This window comes from Hoplias malabaricus, chromosome 2 (assembly GCF_029633855.1).
Source record: "Hoplias malabaricus isolate fHopMal1 chromosome 2, fHopMal1.hap1, whole genome shotgun sequence".
Taxonomy (NCBI): Eukaryota; Metazoa; Chordata; class Actinopteri; order Characiformes; family Erythrinidae; genus Hoplias; species Hoplias malabaricus.
In genome coordinates, this window is record NC_089801.1 from 30,779,437 (window position 1) to 30,805,211 (window position 25,775).

The 25,775-nt window shown below is 39.7% G+C and overlaps 1 protein-coding gene across 1 annotated transcript in view; it reads right to left on the reverse strand.

Moving 5' to 3' along the window:
- Positions 1 to 25,775, reverse strand: part of lamc3 (laminin, gamma 3) — a 128,732-nt gene that overhangs the window by 80,584 nt on the left and 22,373 nt on the right. Inside the window, exons 3-4 of the mRNA XM_066659020.1 lie at positions 6,737 to 6,867; positions 3,865 to 4,031 (exon numbers count right to left, since the gene is read on the reverse strand). Of these exons, the coding sequence (XP_066515117.1) occupies positions 3,865 to 4,031; positions 6,737 to 6,867 (298 nt within the window). The remainder of the gene's footprint in view (positions 1 to 3,864; positions 4,032 to 6,736; positions 6,868 to 25,775) is intronic.

Here is a 25,775-nt window from a genome sequence, read left to right on the forward strand (position 1 = left end):
TGCCCTTTCTATCCATGTGATATAACTGATGTTTAATCCACTTATAAGGCTATATAATTGTAGTCTTATTCTAAAGAGGTACTCAAAATTGTAGCAGGCAACAGCTCAGCTATCTACGCTTAAGTCTATTCCATGAAGTAAACTAATGAACTGTCTGAAGAGACTGGGCTCTCACTGATTTTAACACACTCAGAACATGGTGTTATACACTCATTAGAGCTCTAGATTCCTTCCATACATCTCCATACACATTCCTTATTTGTTCTGCTCTAAAGTTGAGGAGAACTGGTTCAGTTTTGAGACTTTGTTCATCTTAAGGTTTCTTCCTAAGACTCTGAGGGCCACTGTTGCGTTGGCAAGATTTACTTTGGACCAGGACCTGGAAATTAACTAAATCTGCTTTGTGAAAACACAGATATAATAAGTGGTCTGTAAAGCTGAGGTGTGTGTGGGTAGTTGCTTGTGTGAATGCTATATTGTCTCACTGAAGGGAAGCGTATTATCTGTGACTGCTTTGAAAACAGTTTTTTTTGGATGCTGCTTCAACAGGTTGTTTAAAGATTGAACAGAGGAGTATAAGTAAAGAGATATAAAAATAAAGGGCAGATTAATTAAATATGGAAGGATTTGATGTTATATTTAGTGTTGGAATCTTCTATGTAATTTTCGGCAGGTGTCATATTTTTTGACAACAAAATTCATACCTTCAAGGCTGTTTGGGCTGGAAATTGAATAAAGGAAATGGTCTGTAAAATTTGCCCCTCAGGCTCCTCTTATTATTCCATAAATTATGTGAGATTAATATGAGAGTTTAAATTAGCAGCATCATCTCAAACCTAACCAGTTAATCACTGATAATCACAGCTAATCACTGCTCATTCACAGAGAATGTAAATTCTACCCAATATAAGCTTTAAATTGGGTAATTTGGTCTTAGATAACTACTCTGTATTTATACAGGCGAGATAAAATCCTTGTATTTCCTCCATATTCTTAAAACTAACACTAGCACTAACACTAACTCAACAGTTTCCACTCATGCTAACACTACTGCTAATTGAAGCTTGTTTCTTGGTTGTATTTACACTTATGCTAATATTATTGTGGCATTTTCCACTCATGCTAAGTCAACTAGTGCTACATCAACACACTTTCTGGCTGTTGTTTGCATTCATGCTAACACTAGGATTTATTTATTTATTCATTTGTTTGTACATTTTCTTTAAGCTAACACTAGTACTAACTCAACACTGTTTTGCACTTGGTCACCCCCCCCCCCCCCCTCGCCCTAGCAATAGTACTAACTCACTACAGTTTCTGGCTGTTTTTTCCACTAATGCTAACTATAACACTCACTCAACTCAGATTCTTGCTGGTTTTTCAAAACATGCTAACAGTTTCTTGTTGGTTTTTCCACTTTTGCTAACACCAGAGCTCTCTTTCTCTCTCTGCAGTGCTCACACTGGGGAGTTTAAAGCACCGTTTTCCTTCAATTAGCATCTCTGCACCTACTCTACAAGAGAGAAGCATATGGTAACAAACTAGCAAAGCCTGCTTTAGAAATGAAAGCCTGGGTGCGGCCAATAACGATGCAAATTTCTCCTCACGACTGGGCATGCATTACACACAAAAACATGTCCTTTGCTGCCTTCATTGCTGTTTAGTTTAGTTAACCGAAACGTAAATCCTCGTTTGGAGTTTGGAGGAAAAACAGTTGCTTGCGAGTAAGCCATCTGTTGGCTGCAGAGAAACCAGTTAATTAAAATGACATGTGGCTTAATAGAACGGCAAATTAAAACAATTAACAGGCTGCTATGATTTTTTTTAAATTTCATTTTATTTACCACTTTCTAGGTTTATCGGATCAGTCAATTACTTCCTCCCTTGTTTCTCAAAACCATGTAACAGTATGCCAAGAGAGGGATAAGAAGGAAACACACACTCATACATATGCCCCGCACACTCACTCGCACTTACTAAACGACATATTTAGTGTTAATTACGCCAGGCAGTTATCAAACAAACTATGTTTCTGTTGCTAATGCTCAACTAAGGCAAGAAAACACACAGCACCAGTTTGTGCTTCAACAAATGTAGAGCCCTTGTTTGTGGATACAATCACTGAGACATGAGGGATAGCACCCAGTGCCTCAGATACAGTTACTGTATGCAAATTTACACTTTTTCAACATATCCATCACTTTTAGATCAAAGGCATTGACTACAATGACTAAAAAAAGACTTTATATGGCAAAATTATTCACCCCAGGCCTTGAAGGAGTCTTGAATTATTTTGCTCGTTTCTCTATACTTCTGATTTAACAACGTTTACCATGTCCACATTTGGTATCTTCTTTTTTTCCTGTTATCTCTTAGTCCCCTCTGTCTTTCTTCCAGCAAGTTTACTGTTCTCTTTCATTTTAAGACAAAAATGATAAAAGTAATAAAATAAATGCAGTACTTATTACACACAATTTTTACACATTTTTACTAATGTATGAACATAATTGTTTATAATCACATTTCTATTATGATATGTCTGTTTCTACTTTGTCGATCTACATAAAATAAAAGTAACATGGAACACAAAGCCTATACTTTTGACAGAAATAACAGGCAAATCTCAGTGAAATTTAGTTTTCACATTTCTCATCCTGAACCTTTTATGATGTGTCATCAGTGACTCCTTAAGGCTAAAATTTGTCCATGAATTCCATAAATGAAAACTGAGCTTCAAAGTCATTGATGATGTGATGTCACAAACCAGCACATATACAAATGCCAAAGCTAAAGATAAACACCACTAACAAGTGCAATGAACAACATTTCATTATCTGGTTGCAGTGAAACCTTTTGAAGAGTGGTCTAAATTGTGTTGGTCATAAAGTTTTGGTCAGAGAATCTCCTAAACAGCAGACACTGAAGAGTCTTTTTTATATCTACCAAACATTGTCAAAGGAAGGAGAATTGTTGATCATGGGCACCCAAGGCTTACTGTGTTTTGAAGGAAGAGAAGGCACCTAGCAAAAGTGATCCAATGGGGGGACAAGAGGTGAACAGGGTCAGGGGCATCCAATATGGTGTTTGCAGTTAATGACTTTTGTGAAACTTTAGCAGGACATTAGTTTATGCTTCTCCTATTCCTCAGCTCTGTAGGGGATGATGAGTACATGAAAAAATAAATAATTAAAAAAAGTCCCCAGACACAAGCCCACAATGTCCAGACTGCCGCAGGGTGTTCCAAACTTAGACTGACCTTACTTTGGGACGATATGGGCAGCAGCATATACGTCCTGTCTAGGGATATTGCATCATTTACTTGACTGATTATATTTACCTCACTAGCCAAAGTTACAGTGATTGTACACACAATGTTTTGTTTTTGTCCCCCACATTTTTGCAATGTATTAGACATATAAAGACAATGGTAAAAAAGCTTAATAACATTACAAGGCATTAAGAATGGCGTAAAATGAGATGATGATCATTTGTTGTCAAAAATACATTAATTAGGAATTCTAAAAGTTATGACATACATCGAATTAATGTGAATATATGATGAAGCTAACAGTCGTAATGGCAAGTGCAGGAGAAAACAGAACAGGATTAGAGCTAATTTAGTTGCCTAACTAACTGACAAGTGTAAAGTCATTATTAGCCTCTTTATATAGGGGTCATTGCTGTTTATTAATCATTTGTAAATAAATATATAATTTAATCTACAGATAAACCCGTTATTAAGTAAGTTTATAAAGTTGTAGGACTCTTCCTCAGTTACAGCAAACACATAATAATACTATGGCACCACGGGTGGCATGTACCAGTCATGCCCTGCTTTAGTGTAAGAATGCCCTCAGTACTCACTCACACACTGGTTGGCAGAGTCAGCCGTGGCTCGAGCCCAGGGTCGATCTTGATGGAATGGGGCACAGTGCTGGCAGTCCGTCCCAGCAGTATGGTGCTCACACACACACTCCAAGCGCCCATCCTTGCCTGGCACACATTCACTGGCATGGCCGTTACACTTGCATCTGTGGTTTTCGAGGGAGACAATGATATGAGTGCAGTGGTTTGGATTGCAGATGGCACAGAGAAGTATTGACACTTCATCAAGTCAATGAAGAACAGCAGAAATGTTGGATGACAGTTTAATGGCCTAGCCAACACACCCATGGGGGTCCCAAATGGGCAACCCAGCTGGGTACCAGCAGGTTTTGTCTAAGGGTAAAATGTGATCTCATATATAGATGTGCCCCAGGTCTGAATGATGGGACCAGGATGGATTAAACATAGGGCCAGTATGTGCATTCTATCTGAAAACCCACTTTTGGCCCTTATGGGTCACATAGAGAGTTATTGGGCTGCCCACATTGATCCCAAACACTCATCTGGATCCCATCCAGAGACCTTGCTCATCCAAAACCCAGCTAGGCTTTGTTCAACCCATGTGGACCTCACTGAGGTGTGTGGGCTTGTGGATTATTCCAGTTGAACCTACTGCCCAGACTTTTTCTTAAGTGTGGTAATAGTTTACGGAAGCAATGGACATTATCTGGAAAGGATAGTCCAACTTTTAGCAGTGTAAAGTGAATCTGCCATTCTATGGAGTGTATTAGTGCCCACAGTAAGGGTAATTTGTATCAGTGAAAGCAATATATTATTAATACAACACCTCTCTTCCCCAAAATGATGATCATTCACATGATTTTGGTGATTTTCTACTGATCCATTCATCTAGAAATTATGACACGGTGCAAATGGTGGTGTTTCCAAAAATGGAAAACCAGAATATGGCCTTAGATTTTTTGGAGATTGCATGTTTAAATGCCCTGTGAGTCCTAGACAGCACAATTGGCCTTGCTTTCTGGGAGGATAGATCATTGATCATGGTGCTAGGTGATATGGGCATCTGTTAGTGGATGTGGCAGATCTTGGCATTTGGTGTTCTTATTTAAGGCCACGAAATCCTGCAGTTCAAAAAAGAAGTGGTGGCTTGTTCTTGTGTTTTTCTGAGGTTTCCACCAAAGGACTCTGCTGAAGATTTCTGAATGCTTAGTGGTTTCCGACACCAATTTTGTTGGGAACTAAGAATACATGACTGTGCATCACTGTGGTTGAATTTAATGACAGAGCCAGAAGTAAATGGAGAATCAGAACAGATTCATGGTTTATCCATTGTGGGGTCATACCATGGTGCATGATTCTGTTAAAGTTTGAATGTGTTACAGTATGGATCTGCTGAGCTTCTGAACTTTAGCAGTAGCCGACATAACTTGTGTCACGCTGACGGCACACATTTTTCTGGTTTTATTTCCTTGTATTTCTCAGTTTTCTTTCCGATTCAGACATGGGTCTTTTCCCATTTTACATTTTCCCTGGTCTTTTATCCAGCGCACCATCAAGGACAATATAACATGATGGAAATTAACCTGTCCAGCTCTGATAACACTTTAAATGAGGTTCTGTGCTCCTTCTTGAGCTCCATTGGCTTGTCACACACATGCTGCCATAGCTACTGAAGAATCTACAATTCTCTGGTTCCAGCTGGGAATGTATTTTTTATGGTGAACAGAACCTATTTATGTTGGTGGAAAAGCTTCTAAATGAGGTTCACAGACAGGAACCAAACTGGTTACATTGGTAGAAAAGGGCTATGTGTGTAACCGGGGGAGATTTACTGATTGTGGCATTGGAGACAAATAATAAAAGGGGAAAAAACTGCAAAAACTGGGGATTCAAAAACAAACACTCAAAAAAAAAATATATGAGTTTTCTAGAGGTTTAACATCACATAGGAATTGATAATTTCCTGCTAATGCTAATGGACCCTGCACTGCAGATGTGGCAGTTAGAGATTAGCCCGCAAAGCTTTGAGATATTTCTTATGTGGTGTTAAATGCAGTTGAAAAAGAGATGTTTGGATGTTAGCATGTGATGTGTGATCGTTAATAGCAGCACAACAACTGCAGTACACAGTGCCAGATAATTTAAAATAATTGGAAACATATGTTCATCATTCTATTCCCACCATACTCTCTTTCCCACCACACACACACACACACACACACACACACACACACAGCAACCCCCCCACCACCCCATTCCCCACCACATGCACAGCGTTCCCTCCCCACAAAATCCTGTTGACATTGCAAACACATTAACTCAAACAAGCTTTGCTCTTCCTGCAGAACGGATTGTAGGGAGTAATTCTCTATTTCCATTTAGTGTGTGTGTGTGTGTGTGTGTGTGTGTGCATTTGTATGTTTGGCTAAATCTGACATTCTCAGCCCAAATGAAGTTACATGTTTCATTTTGAAAGGCTTCATATTGTGAAAAAGCCATTTTTCCTCTTTTTCTCAATTTTTTTTAATGGAAACAGAAAAGATTTGAAACATTGCTGAACTTACAAAACCCATCCATATGTGGCAACTATGTGGCAAAACTAGCCTGGTCTGAATCAATTTGTTTTGTGATGACATATTCACATGCAGTTACATATACCAACAGCACAGCCATGGTTTAGTTCCATTCCTAAAGTTGGAGAAACAAGGAGTGTTTTTGAAAGAGGCATAACACGGGTAAGGCAATAAGATCAGAATTAATTTACATACCGTGTATGAATCTTACAGGTACATGCAGCCTGCTTAAACCCAAGAGAGCTCGGGAAATATTTCATGCATCAAGTTTTGTATGTGTGTGTGTGTGTGTGTGAGTGCATGTAAATGTGTGTCACCTGCCCCCCACTGAGAAGTCAGAGATGGCATAAAAGTAAGAGCGCAGCACTTTGGGGTCCTTAAAAAACTCGTCTCCAAAAGTGTTGAGCCTGTTCAAAGAGATCAGAAGATCTGTGGCTGTCACCCAGTCCTAGAGAGAGAGAGAGAGAGAGAGAGAGAGAGAGAGAGAGAGAGAGAGAGAGAGAGAGAGAGAGAGAGAGAGATAATGAATATATGAATAACATCCTGCAGATGAGCTTAGAGTGACCGGTGGCAGGATGTGAAGCTCCCAGTGTTGGGCTGTAGAGCAGTGGAAGCTGTGTTCTCTTGGACCCAATAAACCCTTTCAAGGTTCAGCAAAATAGTATTCTGCCTTTTAAAAATGTTAGATTTTTGTTACATGGTAACAACATGTAATAACAATGTTTTATATGGGCTAAACAATAATGATACACAATATAACACAATACACAATAATGTTTTTTTTTATTTTTTTAAGACTGATTAGAAACAAGCAAATGTCTTCCACTGTTTCTCATGCATTTGTTTCTGCTATAACTACGACTTGTATTTATAAGTGGCCCAAATCCTGTTTTCTGAATAGCAGATTATTAACCAGACTGTTCAGAAAATCTGAAAATGTCACCTTCATTTAAACAATGCTTCACTGATGTTTCAGTTTTTCAAAACAATTTACTTTGTAAAATTGCGTATAATATAATATACAATATTAGAACAACTGCCATGGGGTGAACACAGATCCAGCCACCCAGACTCTGAGGAACTCTGAAACTCGAGACAGCCTGAACCTGGTGAGATAACAAGGTGGCCTTGCCCTTAGGCGAGGGAATGCTTTGCACCCTGTGGAACCCAAAACCAACCTGGAGGAGGGTTTCCTTAACCTTAAGCAAGTATGCACCTCACATCATCGACCGTCAACTCGCCAGAGGTGGTATGTGAACCAGGTCCAGACACACACATATCTGTTGTGTCTCTTATGCATTTGAGTTCTGCAAGATGCCAGCCACTCCCTCACTTAAGGGCAAGGCCTCCCTGTTCCTCCTGTTTGGAGATTCCTTTGGCAGAGTTTCAGTGTTTCTCTGCGTCCAGGGTCTGCAGTTTAATTATTATAACATTTTAATTTAGCCTTTTTTGCAATAAAATGTGTTCAAACTCATTGTTGTGATGTGTGAAGCTTGTTTCTGTTGAATTTTATCCCAAAAATAACTACAGAATACAGACAGATGTGAACAAAAATATGTTCCATATTAGGGTTGTTTTAATTTTATTTTTTGGTCTGTTTTATATTTCTCAGAATTTGGATTTATGGTAAAGTGTCTTAAAATAAGAAGACTTTGGACAGATGTACACAGATCCTCAATGCTGTTCTATTGTTTCTGGATGATATGAAAGGAGTGTTAACCTGCACTCAAAAAAATAAAAATAAATAATGAGTGAGATTTACTTAAAAAAATGTTTTGCAATAATTTGCATTTAGATATTTTAAGTAAATTAACTTAAGACCATTTTAAGTAAATTGCACTTGAAATTAAGTATTACATTTCTATATTCATTCATCATTCATTCATTGTCATTCATAAGTGCTTATCTAGTTCAGGGTCACGATAGTTTTCTATTTTTAGTTAAATAGAAATTTAAATTTAGATAGTTTTAATTAATTCATTTTAGTAATTATTGCTTCATTTATATTCTAATTTAATATTTAAAACAAAATTCAGTATTAACCTCAAACATTTATTTAACAAGCAGTAAAATGACTCACTATATTTTGAAAAGTATGCTACTGTTATAGCTCAAAATATAAGCAGATGTACATTTAGGTAACGAGATTTTCAATATTCAACCAGCACATTTCTACAGCCACATATGTGTTTATAAGGGCATTAACTTGCTATTGAGTCTTCAAGAGTTGACAAAAACTGGGCCAGCCCAGCTGTTTCTGGAAGACTGCAATGTTAAGTAGATAGCCCAGCTAAGTTGCTGCCAACATTAGCCTACATGACTACTAACAAATACATTAAATAAAAGCTACCTAGGAAGCCATTTATTAAAACGTCTTGCTGGGCGTGTTGCGAGTTAACCGGTAATTTATCAGCATGACGCAGAAGAAATGGCAAGTTTTCTTCAGTGTTGATGGCGCACTAAGCATTTGTAATAAGGAACTTGCCTGCAACAGAAAATACTAATTTATGTTGTAAAAATGATAACTGTTAATACAAGGTTATATATTTTGTACTATTTAGGACAGTTTAATAATCAATTTTGAAAAAAAAAAAAAACTTTCACGTGCAGCAATAAAGACAGCCCATGTCCGTCTTGTTGTTCACCAGATTTTCTGCATAAAACTAGACATGGTTAAAGTAAAAGTTACTTAGGTTCACCTTGTCTTTCTCAGTACAAGCAAACCAATGGTAATATTAACTAAATACATTAAGTAAAGTATATCATTTGTATTTTTAATTCTTCTTCAGTAAGTAAGTAAAGTATTTTAAGCAGTAAAGTTATTTCTAATCACTTACTATTCATGTGTAAAAATCACAGGTATGTGTTGAATCATATTTTTGAGTGTGTCTGCCTATGCTTTGAACCCTGCCTGCTTTGATTTGGAATGTTTATGCTCCCCCCACCATGTTTCCTTACACCTGAGGGTTTTTCAGTGCTTGTATCTGGTGTCTCATGCATAAGAGAATAAACAATGCAAATTGAACTCAAATATGCATTTTTTTAGTAAAAGTCTATGTTTCAGTTGTGTGCAGTGGAATTGGAGCGTGGGCTGGAAGTAATGGAAACAGTAAATTATAAGTGAACTTAGAAGAATCTACAAAAGTGTATTTGCCTAATAGTCATCTCTGGAATTGAAGAGAACACTGACTGGAAGTGTTTAAACTCATTTATAGCTTATGATAATGAACACATTGGGTTTCTCAGGGACTCTATTAAAGTTGATGTCAAGGAGATTAATCTGGACGAGCAGATGACTTCCAGCGGAAAGGAGGAAAATGGAAAGAGAGAAAGAACCAAAGTAATAACTGGATTTGTCTGTGTTTCAGGATGTTCGCTCTTGGCTGGGGGTCATTTCAGAAGGTCAGAATGTCTGAGAAATGGTAAAGGGTTGAAGACTGAAGACGAAGAGTCAGAACACATGTCTCAAATTAACCGAACATTGTGGCTTTTATTTGCGACAAAGACAAAACAAGTGGATGCTTCTCTCTTGCCAAAAAAATGCTGGGAATGATTTTGTGGTCACCGCTAATTAAATACTTTTTTTTTTTTTTGGCATTGCCTTTGAGGAGACATGTTCTCCCTGTGTTCATATTTTTTGTCACTGACTATGGCTCCACACGTCAGTTCAGGCAGATCACTGTGTTCATTCCTTGTCGCACCGTTCTCTCACTGGAGTCTTTCCTCAGCCACAAATCCAAGGAGCGTTTGAACCTCTCTGAAAGACCATGGCATAATTGTGTGAGCTGTCATTGTGAGTTGGATAAAAACAAATGTGATACTGTAACAAAAAGCGAGTTTTGCTGGATGTCCTAGTTCCAGAGTAGAGTAGGGACTATGCAGTGGAAAAGCAGCATTAGGATTAGGTTTAGGGCTATGGCTGAGATTATATTTAAGCTTAATATTGCAGTTGATGTAAGCACGTGACATGAACAAGAGGCTCAATGCGTCATAGTATTTCTACACAGCTACATTCTCCACATTTCCACACAACAAGCGTCAGAACTGTACATTGAGCCAAAATGTAAACTGACTACTGATCAGAGAACAGCTTGAGACTTATTTATAAAATAAATAAGTGGAGTGGCGTAACACATTAGAAATAGAATGGGGCATCCGTCAAAAGTGGCGCATTGCTTCAAACCCAGTGTAAACAGCTGTACTGATTATAACACCTGCCCTTAGAACCTTGTAGGTGGTAGGTGTTATTGTATGAACCCTGGGAACCAGGCTGAGACCAGACTGTAGTAGGGACTTGCACCAGATCTGTACAGAACAACTTGGGGGTCCAGTTTGTGCCTGAACCTGCCGCAAAAGGCTTACAACCTGGAGCTCTGCTTCTGCTCTTTGGGTGAGTGCACCTGTGCAATCACAATGAAAGAGTGCAAGCATGAGAAAGAGAGAAAGCGATGGAGATAGAAACGGATAGAGGTCATTGTTACCGTTCGCTGGCCTTTTTGGCCACAGCATTGTTCTCAATAATGGACTTTACGCTCAGCTGGGCAGCCAGAAACACTGAGGTGTGTGTACACCGATATTCAGGACTGAAAGAACAAGGAGGAGGAGAGGAAGAACACACAGAAGAGTTTGGGCAGCCCCCCCTGGAAGTGCATCCAGACTTTCTTCTCCTCTGAGGGATGAAAAACCTATTTCTATTCAGAACAATGTGTAAACAATACAAGGAACAGAAATAACACCCTGAACACTCTCTCTCTCTCTCTCTCTCTCTCTCTCGCTCTCTCTCGCTCTCTCTTTTAGTAATGCTCGCTCAGTCTTTTTTTACATTCTGCATCAATTCCTTTCATCTCCACAGAGCTTTCCTCCTCCTCTCTCTACTCTTTTTCCAGCATTCTCTTTGTCTTTCAATACCAATCTCTCTCCTTGCACTTTCGCTTCTTCTCTCACTCTCTTGCTCTCATGCTATCATACTCTCTCTCTCTTTCTGTCTCTTGTTGTTGTTTCACACCATCTCTTACTCTCTTGCTCTCACTCTAATTCTCTCTCTTTCTCTCTCTCTCTCTCTCTCTCTCTCTTTCTCTCTCTCTCTCTCTCTCTCTTTGTCTCTGAATGTTCCTCTTGCTGTGCATCAGGTAGAAAGTTTCCCCCTTTTTTGTTGTCGAAACTTTTGCTTTCTTGGCTAGTTAGGGCCTGGCAGAAACTTCTGGATGACGGTGTGCCATGAATCACAAAGACAAACAACTAGAGAAACAGAGAGAGAGAGGGAGAGAGAGGGAGAGAGAGAGAGAGAGAGAGAGAGAGAGAGAGAGAGAGAGAGAGAGAGAGAGCGAGAGAGGAAGAGGGAGGGAGACTCTGCAGTGATGCTGACTCTGCAATGTAGGTCCACCGTTGCAAAGTTTGACCAGAACTGATGAGAGCTATTCCTTCCCACAGGTCGGCACTGCATACATCATATTTACAGTAGAAGTTACTGTAGCAGCATTATCCAAGGACTGGTGGATTCATTTGTTCTACTTCATGTGCCTTTGTTTTGCAAATATTAAATATGCAGCACTCTGTGCCTCTTTTCATGTACCCTTTTATACCCCCTAGCAAGGCATTGTGGACACAGATGTTCAATTGTGCAAGCACAGCTTGTGTAGTCAGAACAGATATGGAAGGAAGGAAATAGGACACACTTGAGCAGCAGCATGAGGGTGTGGATTCAACATGGTCAATGCCAAGCGTTGGATAGAGGGGTATAAAAGACCCCAGCTTTGTGCTGCAGAGAAGTGAAAGTGCATTTTCTGAAGAGATGGCAAGCTACTATCACTGGAGTGAGCCAACATCATCCAACATCAGTCCCTGACCGCAGAGTTACTGTAGCTGCCATCAGTCTTAAGAGAAATGTTCCAACATTTTCACAGGGCAACACACACCCACAAACTCACTCACACACTCACACCTATGGGCACTTTTGAGTCGCCAATCCATCTACCAACATGTGTTTTTGGACCATGGGAAGAAACAGAGCACCCGGAGGAAACCTACGCGGACACGTGTAGAACACACCAACTCCTCACAGACAGTCACCTGGACTGCGACACTACACTCTCAGAAAAAAAGTTACAGTAGTGGTACATTACTGGTCACTAGAAGTACAAACAGTATAAATGTACCTTTAAAAGTACAACAGTGGTTTTAGAGTCCCATTGTGTTCCCCAAAGGTACATTACATTCTCTTCTCCAGGAGGATAAGTGAATATTTGTATTATTTCATCATAGATTTGTGTAAAATAAGAGAACATAATATTATCCTGGAGATGAAACGGGGCTTATGAAATCAAAATCATTTTAAATCTACAATTATAATAGAATAAGGTACAATTATGTTCCCTAATTAAAAGTATGAATATGTATCCTTGATGGTACCACCACAGTGACTATTTTTCTAACAGTGCACTGGCAGTGCCTGTGTGCTGCCCATTATTATTATTATTATTATTATTATTATTATTATTATTATTATTATTTTACCTTTATAAAATCACAGTTGAATAGTAGAGCAGAATTAAAGGAATAAGACCAACTGAGGATAATATAATTACAGAATATCAGTTCCCACATTTGATCAGTGGAAGTTTTTTGCAAATAACCCTTTACCTAATCAGTTTGAGATGTATTTAAATCAATGTAATTACATTTGAAAATTAGAGCAAAATCATAGTAGTAATAGCTTTTGAGAAAATCAAATAGTGAATAGTAGCCATTTGTCACAAGAACTCTTTTGTTTACACTTTTCTGGTAAAGAGTAATTTAATTGAATGTAATTATAAAATTATGAATTCTATGTGTAATTATTTTGAAAAGTACAACAAAATAACAGGAATACGTATTCTTGAGATTAGTACACTTTAAGCAATTTTTGCAAATTCTCCTTTGACTAGTATGTTGACTATAATCACAGTATTATATTTTGTAACAATGTAATTACATTTGAATAGTGTCAAATGACAGTAATAAAACCATCTGAATAAAGAGTCTAGTTTGCAGCTGTAACAAGACCTCTCCTCACTTAGTGCTTTCTAAACAGTCCTTTGCCTAGTCAGTTCATATTAATTACTACATTTTATATTTATAATAATGTAATTACATTTGGGTAGTATAGCAAAAAGGTAGAATTAGCAACTATTGGTAATAAACAAGGGTCAAAACAAGTAACGTGTGCTGTGAGACTCAATTTCTCAACCTTGAGCAAGACTGTATCCATCTCTGAATGTGCTGAGAACATGAGAGATTTTTCTGACATGATTAACCGTGACAATATCATTATTATGTCATTATTATTAAAGACACTGTCATTACTACTTTCATTTAACCGCAGAACGTCTCTGGGGGTCCTGCCTTGTTTGAGCTCTGCTGCTGATAAACCCTAAAGCCCATTTACCCCACATGACTGCACAGCTGTTGGTATAAGAAGGAAGTCAATGCTGTCTCTGTATGCTGTTTATTAGTATAAGGCATAGAATTTTTATACAATACTTGTCAAGCAATTGTTTGGGCACACCTGATCCAAATGATATTCATACATTAATTTGTTCATCTTCTGGAATCACTTCATCCTGATCATGGTCAGGGTGGGTCCGGAACTCGCCTGGAATCAGGAACATAGCACTAAATAATGCACCATTAATGACACTTAATAGGAATCAGGACATGAACAAAGTTTCACGTGTTTCTGCTAGACTTTAAAGATAAGTATTGTTAAGGCTGTGTTGTGAAGTGTTCCCTGAGTTTCCACGGTAACTAACTGTATGCTTCAGATGCCGCAAGCAGAGATTACCCGGAAATCTGCTTGGATCTTTCAGAAACAGCAGTGATAGAACAGCATGGAAGTCCGGGGCTTTTTGGTGTTCTCTAGCGATCAAGTAAAGGCAAGAAAATTCACAATGGCCTCCTCTAATGGAGACAAAATAACATTGTCATGTCTAATCACGTCAGCAACACCTCCCACGTTCCTAGACAACATTAGGAGGTCCAAACTAAGGCTAGTGCTTCTGAGCAATCTTTCCTTTTTAAAAAGCTTTTCACAGTGACTCACAGACACAGACAAAGTGAGAGTAAAGTGAAACAACATGTTCTATAAACTTCACAAGTAGAAATCCATATGCCTCCCTCAGCCACAAGATTACAACCACTCAGAAGTGACATGAACACCATTGATTATCTCATTACAACACCTTACAATGGGCACGGTGACCTCAGAATCACTGCAGCTGCTTCAGAGGGTCACAGGATTAGGAACATCAACATTGTATGTGCATGCACTGTCCAATTTATCAGCCCCACTGACTATACAGGAGCAATTTGTAGTTCTACAGATATACACTGTAGTCCCCTTGTTGCTCTGCATACTTTCTTATCCCCATTTTACCCTTCTATTCAATGCTCAGGACCTCCAAAGTACCAACAGAGAGCAGGTCTGATTCAGGTAGTAGATCATTCTCATTCTCTGATATGAGTGGATCAGACACAGCGGTGCTGCTCGAGTTTTTAAACACTGTCCTCACTTACTGTCCACTCTGAGACACACCTCATTGATCAAGCTTGTAGATGTAAAATCATAGACAGTAGCTCATCTGTTGCTGCACAGTTTGTGTGGGTCACCCTCTGGTCATCAGTGGACACAAGATGCCGCCCATGGGATACTGTTGGCTGGGTATTTTTGGATGACCATTGGTTTGGACTATTCTCAGTCCATCAGTGACACTGAGAAGTTTAAAAAACAGAGCAGCACTGCTATGTCTCATCTACTCATACTAGCACAGCACACACTAAAACACCAACACGTCAGTGTCACTGCAGAGTATGATCCACTACAATATCCTACCTGCTCTGTGGTGGTCCTGTGGGGGTGATGACCATTAAAGAACTACAGAGTGCTCCTGTATGGTCCGTGGAGCTGATATAATGGGCAATAAATTTATACACAATGTAGGTGTTCTTATTCAAGTGATTGTTCAGTGTGCATCTATATCCATAATGTCCTTAATGCAATGCTTGTAAGGAAGCTGATTCTAAGCTATGCAGATATCAGTGGATCAGCTCTCACGGCAACAGCACTGTACTGACATTTACAAGCTCAGATCATAGGTCATTATGATAATATTTGAAATATTCCTTTCATTACGCTGCCATTCTGGCCCGGTTTGGTCAAGGTAAACAACATCTAATTGTCTGGACCAATTGCTCTTTGAAATATTATTTACTTTGCTGGACGGAGGCAATCTTTGAAAGGTTAATTATTAGGGCGCTTTTTTGGCTTATAGTGCAAACGGCAGCAAAAGCTTAATTAGCACTTGTTTTCCCCCCTGCTCGTTTGCCTGATGGGTTCATTAAAGCCACTGACTATGGAGGAAGAGCATTTTATTGCGAACTGAGCTACGCCTTTCATTCAGAGCGGATTTAAACATGGGGTAATGGAACAGAAGGGTAATACTAGTCTACTACAAATGTGAGTAAAACATCTACCATACAGTTAATACTAAATAAATTTAAGGAATTTCATGTGAATTTTGAAACTCCCTTTAACCCTAACCCAAGCTCCAAATATTTGTGTATCTACTAACAGTTAACAGCACAATTTCTATGATATTCATTCAGTCATTCATTCATTCTCTGTAACCGCTTATCCACACCCTGGAGGGGGTGCCAGTCCTTCACAGGTTGGCAAACCCTCACATATTCGCTCACACTCTCACACTTATGGACACTTTTGAGTCACCAATCCACCTACCAACATGTGTTTTTGGACCGTGGGAGGAAACCAGAGCACCCAGAGGAAGCCACAGGACTTGAACCCTCAACCTCCAGGTCTCTGGAGCTGTGTGACTGTGACACTACGTGCCACCCAATTTCTGTGATATTTCTTCAGGAGTTCGAATGGATTCAGTGAAACAGCGCCATCAGTGGGTAAAATATAAATATCTGGATCTCTTTAGTAATATATGTATTGATTTTTGGACATATGTTTGACTGCTTAAACTCCACATACCCACTTTATTTCCAGTTTTATTGACAGTTGTCGAATCCAAAGTGGAATGTGTCCTCCATCATTACTTAATGTAGTTTTCAGCTCTATACAGTTTTGAGGTCAGTTCGTCTAATTTCGGCCTTATCCCAGTTACTTCCCACTGGCTTTTCATTGCCTCAATACACCACATTATATTTGTTATGTATGCTAGTTCATATCAGCATGAGTCCTACCTCCCACCCCTCACCCCCCACCTTCCTGCACCTTCCTCTACCATTCACCATTGGCCCTCCTAGTCCTCCAGTCTCTACAGATCTACAGAATCTGGGAAGAGAATTGCCCCCTCCCAGCCCCAACCTCCCAATCCCCCTCCCCACCCCCCTCCTCATCAAACTTAATAACTTTTTTTAATTTGATTGCTTAAGTTCACTATGCCATCTTCTCTCTCTCTCTCTCTCTCTCTCTCTCTCTCTCTCTCTCTCTCTCTCTCTCTCTCTCTCTCTTCTCTCTCTCTCTCTTAGTCATTCGCATTCAACAGCTGTGTTCCAATTTAACACTCAGCTCTCCAGCCTCACCCAGAGAGAGAGAGAGAGAGAGAGAGAGAGAGAGAGAGAGAGAGAGAGAGTTGGAGAGGGAGAGAGAGAGAGAGCATGTGAGGCATTTTAATGGATGAGTGAACAAATTAAATTTGAATTCATGGAGCAGCTTTCATCTTCTGCGTGGATTTATTTATTTATTTACTATTATTATTATTATTATTGGTGAAGAGTGGAGAAAGAAGGAAGGAGAGAAAGAGAGAGAAAGAAGAAAAAAAAACTATTATAATGTCGTACAAACTCTAAAAACAGGACCCCCACCCTCCTTTGAAGTAATCCATTACTTGCGCTGAAACATCTAAGCGCCCTGGTTACAAGGTGAGTGTTTGTTATTCCAGCCAATTTATTTTGTAATGATGAATCAGAAAAAGAATGGCAGCAAACAACAACAAAAAAATAACGTGCATACAAAAGCAAGCCCACCTCCATCCCCAAGCCTATCGGCCATCAAGATAAAGAGCACTGGCCCAGGGGGAAGATGAATGGAAGCCGGCAAAAAGAACAGCGGTTAGGTTCCATCCAATAACAAAGCTAGAACAATGAGGAAAGAAAGCCCTTGTACAGCAATGATGTGTTTATTATAGCCCTGGACTCAACTGTCCGCCATTGTTTGTGCAGAATCTGTCTGCAGTTTAGTTTGTCCCTAACAAGCCTCTAATCAGACAAGAGGTTACATTTGACCATAGGATCCTTAGTGAGATCAAGTACTGATGATGGATGAGTAGTTCTTCAAAAACTTCACTATTTATCATCCAATTTTTTGGGATGCAGACACTTATTACAGAGAACACACATCTCTGTCTGTGTCACTCTTCAATTACACCACCAAAAAACTAGGGCTGAATCCTAAATATCTACTCCACCCAATGTAGTACATGGTGTAGATCATAAAACAACATTTTCTGTATTCAAAAAGTTCAGCTCATCCTTTTTAACATTAAATGCACTGTCTGTGTGCAGTAGTACCCAGATTGCTTTTATAAGCTTTGATGTGAAATATGTAGAGAGTGTTGGGCGCTATTTAATTATGACCCTCTTTTTCAACTCAACGGGGTATCTGTTGAGAATTTATTTTGAAAGCGTCTATATTTTTCCCTCAAGTTCTTCCACATCTTCTTTTATTCAATGAGATACAAACTGATGGCTGAGGAAATCTCTCCATGAATTTGTTGCTGTCTGCAGTCTCTGAAGTGTGGCAAGAAGTCAGGCTTCAGCATAGGGTACAGTGAAGTGTCCATGGCTATGCCGTAACTTTATGTTCCTTACAGGGTAGTTTTGCAGCAGAAGCAGTAGGGTTAGGGTGATGCCTGCTGTTGATGGTAGGGTCAAGGTTAGGTTTAGGATGTTGTCTAATGTTGAAGATAGGGTTAGAGTTAATATGAGAGTGATGCCTGCTGTTAAAGATAGCTTTAATTTTAGAATGTAGGCTTAGGCTTGGTGTACATTTCACACTTCAGTGCCAAACAAAACCCGCTACTGACACCGTGGTGCTCTGATGTGCGCATTACATGTTAGTTGTTAGTTATTAATGGCCTTCAGGGGATAAAATAATAGAATAAGAAACATGTAAAGTAGATCCTGTTTAATATTTTGGATTGCCTAAGGGTAGCATAATTATTTCTGTGCTAATCCCTTAATGCTAATGCTGACTGTTTATTTCACTTACAAAAAGGTGGTATTCAGCATTAAGCTATGACTATTTCATTGAGTTGTCAAGGGACTGCTCGCTCCAATTTGTTGAACAAGCGGGTATTTGTGCCAGTTTCTGCCGAGCTTCATTACGCTCCCATAGCCAGGTTTAGACTTGGAAGTAAAAGCTGGCCGACTCTCCTGAGTTTCCAGCAGTATTTTATTTGCCAGATTCTAATGACAATGGAATCTCTGGCCAGACTCTGACCCTGCTGATATCTGGCCAGCGGAAATGAAGCTTTACACTGGTGTGAGCAATACACTGATCTTCTCAAAAAGAACTTTTTTGACTGTGTAAATATGTTTAGCATTAACATCAGTGCACATTAATTTCATATTCTGTCATCACCATTACCTTTTAGGTTAGCTTAGAGCTGGATTTTGGTGAGAATTTGATGGTACTCAACCACATGAATGTTCGTGAGGTCAGGTACAGACCTTTTCTACAAATGTGGAAGTAGTTTGGTTTCCATTCGTGGACCTAAATAGGAACATTTTGAAAAATGTTCACCAACACTATCTGGTTCCGGAACCAGAAAAGTGCATTGCCTGCTGGAACGTAATAAAAGATGTCTGCTTAGCAAGAACTGTGATGGCATCCCTAGGCATGTTGAGCTAAAGAAGATTTTGAATGGATATTTATATTCCAAAATGGTGTGTGTGGGTTAAACAGCAGTGAACCAAGATGGGTCTTTGTATGGAAACTGGAAAATGGAAAACTGCAAAAGGATTGTTATCTGAATTTTGATTATGAAGGAAAGTTTTAAGGAAATATAAGCAGGAAAATTCTCATTCTGTGTGTTTTTGAAGTTGTGTACAGCAAGACTCCAGACACATGCTTTTACTTTTCCCCAGTTCACAGGCTGAGCTCTGGAATCAGAGAGAACTCTATATCATTTACACATTCATTCATTCATTTATTCATTGTCTTTAACCACTCCAGTTTAGAGTATCCGGAATGGTACAGGTTGGTAGATGGATTGGCGACTCAGAGGTGTCAATAGATGTGACTGTGTGAGTGAATGTGTGTGTGTGTTGCCCTGTGAAGGACTGGCGCCCCCTCCAGGGTGTATTCCTGTCTTACGCCCAATGATTCCAGGTAGGCTCTGGACCCACCGTGACCCTTAATTGGATATGCGGTTACAGATAAAGAATGAATAAATTGATGAATGGTTCATCTCTGAATTCTGCCACAGAGACACTGGACCTGAGCAACCCCCAACTCCCTCCACTTATGAAGTATTATGGTTCCCATTAAAGCTGGTGGAAACGCAGGCTGGTTCACTGGATAGGAACAAGGTTCTAAGAATCTTACAAGGAGCTGGTTCAATATCCAGAATTCATGTGGTCAAAAATTCATGTGGCTAATACTGATGTTGGAAAATATAGGCAGTAATCCAAAGGTTTTGGAGAATGCAGATGTGGGCCACTTCTGGCAAAAATGCTGTACTCTACTACGGGTCAACTGTCTGTATTGCAGAGTGAACAAAAAGTGGCCCATGTGTCACTAAACAGATCTGTGTTCACCTCTGGCAGAGACAGGACTTATCTGGCAATGGTAAACTGAATACTGAATGCCAATTAAAATGCGATAACTTCTGACTGATGTGTGGCCCTAATTTGTGCCCTCATGGCAAACAAGAAAAGTCCACCCAAGTGCTGTGACTCCGCATCGGAAGTGGGCCAAATGAGATGGGGCATATAATAGACATAGGAAGGACAGTTTTGTTATCTCAGACTGTGCAACAGCCCAGTGTTGGGGGGGCTTCTTACCGGACCTCTAGGAGATATTCACTGTGACCTTCCCGCAAAGTCTGGCTGTGTCAGAACATTCCATTTTGAGTAGAAGCTTAATCAGTCAGGGCCCTACTATCACCTTTGCTTTCTGAAGAAATATCAGACGAGTGGTGGTCTTAAAACTTTAATGCTTCCAGGGCTATTTACAACCCTGGATTTGCCCACCAACCGGACCAACAGACAGCTCGAGAGAGAGAGGGATTAGCATGGTAAACATAGGCATAATTGACCGGGTATGGTCTTTTTTCCCCCGGTTTTTCTTTGAGCTCCGTTTTTTTTTTTCTGTGGATTACTCTCATTGCAAGACGCTCGACCCAGGGGGCCCTTGTGTCTCTTGTCACCCGCTTCCCAGTTCAAACATCCTCTTTTCTCCTCTCCTCTTCCCTTGCCATTCTCTCCGCTCAGGCGTTCGGCAGGGGTTTGAGCAAAAAGAGGTTTAAAAGTGGGAGAGAATGATGACTGCAGAGGAGAGAAAAAAAAACAACAACCCAGAATGTGTTTTGAACATGGATCGCGCAGTGGGGGAAAACACTTAGAGCCGGATTAAAATGCTAATATTATAGGCGGTAAGGATGGCTTCAAAAGCGGATGGAAGGCTTTGATGAAGACTAGCCCAGAATACGCCCAGCTGACTGCCCTGCGTCACAAACAGACGCGCTTTGTTGACAATTAAGACTAGGTTCGAGCCAAATACGGCAAGCTAGAGGTGAGCGCATTACTGTAGCTGCAAAATAATGACATGATTCAGCGCCGAGTCCTGCTTAATAGTAGCTATTTACCACGATGAAATTGCATGACTTAAAATGGCATGTCAAAGCCCTGCACTTCTTTCGGATTCCACAGCTGCCTGACGTTTTGATAGCCGCAGAAGCAAAACACGGCTGCTTTAATGTAATTTTGGTCGACTGATTTGTTTGGGAAGCAGTCAGTGATTCAGTAAGTGGTCATTCATTATCTCTGTCATGTGTCATCTTGGTGAGGTCACATCCAGTGTTTCACTGAAAGGACAAAAATGGTCACAACTGATAAAAGATATGCATAAAATTATACAAAACCATAAAGCAATGCACATAATTTAGAATGACTAATAGCACGATATTAGACTAATAGCACGATATCAGACGAAGTGTATTCTAACTCCCTTAATAATCCAATTTTGTTTTTCGCCTTCCGTATTAAATGTTCCGGCAGTTAATTTCATTCTCTTTCTTTAGCTTCTAATTTAAATATTTCGTTCTACATTAAATGGTCCAGCAGTTACATTCTGTTGCTTTAACTTCTTATTCAAGTTTTCCATTTCACCTTAAAGGAACACTATGTAGCATTTTTTTTCTAATAATGCTCCTAAATGATTGTGATGTTCTGTGGTGATGTAGTAGGGAGAATAGAGCCTAAAGTAGCGCTTTACGGCACAAGTCTCATGGGTGGTTACCTAACTACAAGAACAGGTAATCCAGAGAGAGAGAGAGGAGAGAGAGAGAGAGAGAGAGAGAGAGAGAGAGAGAGAGAGAGAGCGAGAGAGAGAGAGAGAGAGAGAGAGAGAGAGAGAGAGAGAGAGAGAATGAGTAGTTGTACAAGAGTTGACTGAATACTGGATGGAGTTTACAGAGTAGTGAGCTGAAACAGACATGAGGACACAAGTTGGAGCAGTAAGTATTTGTTGCGGTGTTAGATAGTGATACGATTTTTTTATGAAGGTGTTATAATCAGTTTTTTGAGAGTTATTGAGCAATGAGCCAGTGGTAGCACCTGCTAAGTTTAGCCGGATTAGCTCACTTTTTAGCATTGGACATTGATTCGGATAAGTTCTTTTTTGTGGCTTGCTGTGGTTATAACGGCTAGAGTACCACCAACGTTACTCTTTATAGTTGTAATAACATGATGCAGTGTGTGAGTGATATATTTGTTTTATCATGTGGTCGACATCATCAACGTGAATAACACTCAGCAGCAGGTAGGGGGAGCTCAGGAGACAAATGAGCCCATTCTTACATTGTATTCCTTTAAATGGTGCATCAGTTATATTCTGTTGCCTTAGCTTCTACATTCCGTCTTACATGGTGTAACAGTTACCTTCGGTTGACTGGGTTTTTTTGCTATTCCACATTAATTTTTTCCAGCAATTGCATATTGTTGCCGGTGTTTATTAATACAAATATCCCTTTCAACCTTAAATGGTGTCACAGTAACATTCTGTGGCCTTAACTACTTATTTTACTTATTACAATTTTTTCACAATTCCACCTTAAATGTTGCAGCCATTATATTCTGCTGCCTTACTTTTTATTCGGTTTTGCCATTCCACGTTTTTGGACATATATTATACCTAAACTCCACAATGTGTTCAGACATCTTCGTCCTGAGTGGACTCTCCCTTGTCTGGAGTGAAAAAAGAGCACATGGCAGGCTAATGGAGAACATGCCGCACTATTCATCTCCGTTACATCTGCGAAAGGTCAGCTTTATCTCCATAAAAATGTAGGCTGCTCACAACCAAAAAGAAAAAAAAGGAAAAAGAGCCTATAATCGCCTGACCAAATTAGTCTCGTTGCCCCCTCTTTGCTCTGCAATTTTGTACGAAAGAGAAAAGGGAGGGAGAAGAGTGCATTTTTTAATGAAAGTGTTTGACTCTATTGATCTGGCCTCCATTCAGACGGGAAGGAAGCGTCGATGCTCGATCCCAAGACCCCTCGTTTACTCGTTAAAATGACTCGGCAGAAGTGAAATAAAAGCAGCGAGAAAGTGGCGACACACAAACACAAACAGAAAAGAAGATTGGCCACTGCCCGTGTGTAAAACGACTGGCTTATCGATCCGCGGACACTCTATAATCAGTGTGTCGATGGGCACCTTGCCAAGGAGAAAAATCCAGGCCCCTGCTTTTAGGAAATGCTAGCTTGGGATTTTGAAGCTGCATAGACAGTGGACTGGAGTTCTTGAAATCCCAATGACCAGCGTCAATCTGAAGTTTGGTTAAATTATTACTTCTAAACTGTAGTTTGTACTGTATTTATTTCGTTAACTGTAGAAATGAATGCAGTAGCATCTAATTCTAGCTAAATTTTGATGTGATTTTTCTGGGGGATTGGTCATTAACCTCTTCTACAAATAATCTCCCAAAATGAAAACTTAAATAATAAAAGAGCCTCATGTTTATGTTTTTTTTATAATTATGATTACTATTTATTTGTGGTCATTAAGTGAGATCCTATACACTGCAGTGGCTATCTCACTAAATACACTCAAATTCGCTATTATGTACCTGAGGAAATACAACAAGTAGAGGGCTGGTGTCAGGGACCTGGAGGTTGTGGGTTCAAGTACCGCACACAAGGGTGTCTGTGGGGAGTTTGGTGTATTCTCCCGTGTCCATGTGGGTTTCCTCCAGAGGCTCTGGTTTCCGCCCATGGTCCAAAAACACACGTTGGTAGGTGGATTAGTGACTCAAAAGTGTCCATAGGTATGAATGTGTGAGTGTGTGTCTCCCTGTGAAGGACCCTGTGTTCCTGCCTTGTGCCCAGTGATTCCAGGTAGACTGGATAATGAATAAATGAATGAATGTATTTATTTCTGTATTTTTTCATTCATACTACAACAAGGGACTGTGTTTAGCTGCTAGTGAGTAATGAATAGTGAAATGGAGAATTCTGTAAAAATGACAGTCACTTCTGTAAATTAAGGTCAGGTTTAGACATAGTTTACCACAGCTTTTTTGGGCTGAGGTGTGAGTTAGTAGGTATAGAGTTTGCAATGTCAATTCATGACAAGGTATTCCTATCCCAAGATTATAGGGTGGAGCAAAGTGCTATGGTGAAAGGGTCAAGAGAAATGAAAGCCAAATGAGGTCATGTGTAAAGTATCAAACTTTTGTGCTAGGCTTGGCTGCAGGCCGTACACAGAAAAAAAATTAATAAATAAAAACCACACACACACAGCGTTGTGGATATGAAGCTGATTGCAGCCCCTGGCATATCCTTGGCCCACCTTGTGTTCTGGCTACTGCTGAGTTCTTGCTCAGCATGCGTTCAGAGATAGAAAAAACACTTGAGAACGCCTGCTGTTTGCAGTTATCTTTTGTTTGCAGGCTGCCATACCCCATTTGATCAGGTTTTACATTATGTTAGTATTCTTAGTATTCACTTTAGAAGAAGATGGCCAAGTTTCTTATTAAACAGGCTAAAGCACTATCTACTTCAATGATTAACCCTTGTTTTTAACACTGTGACATTAAAGGCTTTTCATGTCATAGGATTAACAGTTGTCTCACTCATGAATCACTGAAACAAGAAGAGATAATAGCACACGTCTTTTTAAATACAAGACAACATGTGTTCTAGGTGCCATTGTGGCTCTGCAGAGTGTGTTCATGCCACACAGCTCCACACTCCTAGTGGTGTGAGTTTAAACTGTGTCCCTCAGGTCACTGTCTGTAAGTGTTTTTAGTGTCTGTTTGGGTTTCTTTTATTGGCTGTTCAAATGTGTCCATAGGTGTCAGTGTCTGAGTGACTATCCACGGGTTTGAGTGGGTGAGTGTGTGCTGCTCTGTGAGGGGCTGGTGCCCTGTACAGGGCGTTTTCCTGCCTTGCATCCAATGATTACATATGTGTTCCAGACACACTGAAACCCTGAACTGAATGATTATTTTTTGCATAAATGAAAATTATTAGATTATTAACATGTAATAATGCATACTTTTTTTGGTATTTATTGATTTCTAATGCTAATAGTCATATGTGTGTGGCATGTATTTTAACTACACACTTGTTTCTCCTTTTTGCTCCAACATTATTGACTTGGCTTTGAAAAAAGGACTATGTAGTAGCTTTGATCAAATAAAATGTGAGTGCATGGTAGGGTGGAACAAAAGAGTGTCAACACAATTTTATCTGCAATGGCGAGGACAAAAAAAAAAAAAAATTCTATTTTGCCTCAGGTGGCAGAATTTCATGGGATAGGCTTGACTGCTCCGGGAACAATAACTAATAACAACAAATCGGCCTAAGCCTTAAGCCAAAAGAAGGGGAAAAAAAAAAACGTGTTTTTCATGTGCTGTGTTAAAGCGCGAGGTCAGGACATGAGTCTGAAACAAACTAAACACTCCACTTGCCTCCTGCTATGCTAAGAGCCTAATTAAGACCTTTGTGTAATTACAGACCTCAGCGTAATTACAGAATAAAGATATTGTTGCTCAGAGGACACAGAGAAGTAAGTGTGTGTGGGGGCAGGGTAATGAGAATGGATGACGGAACAGCAGGATTTGTGTTT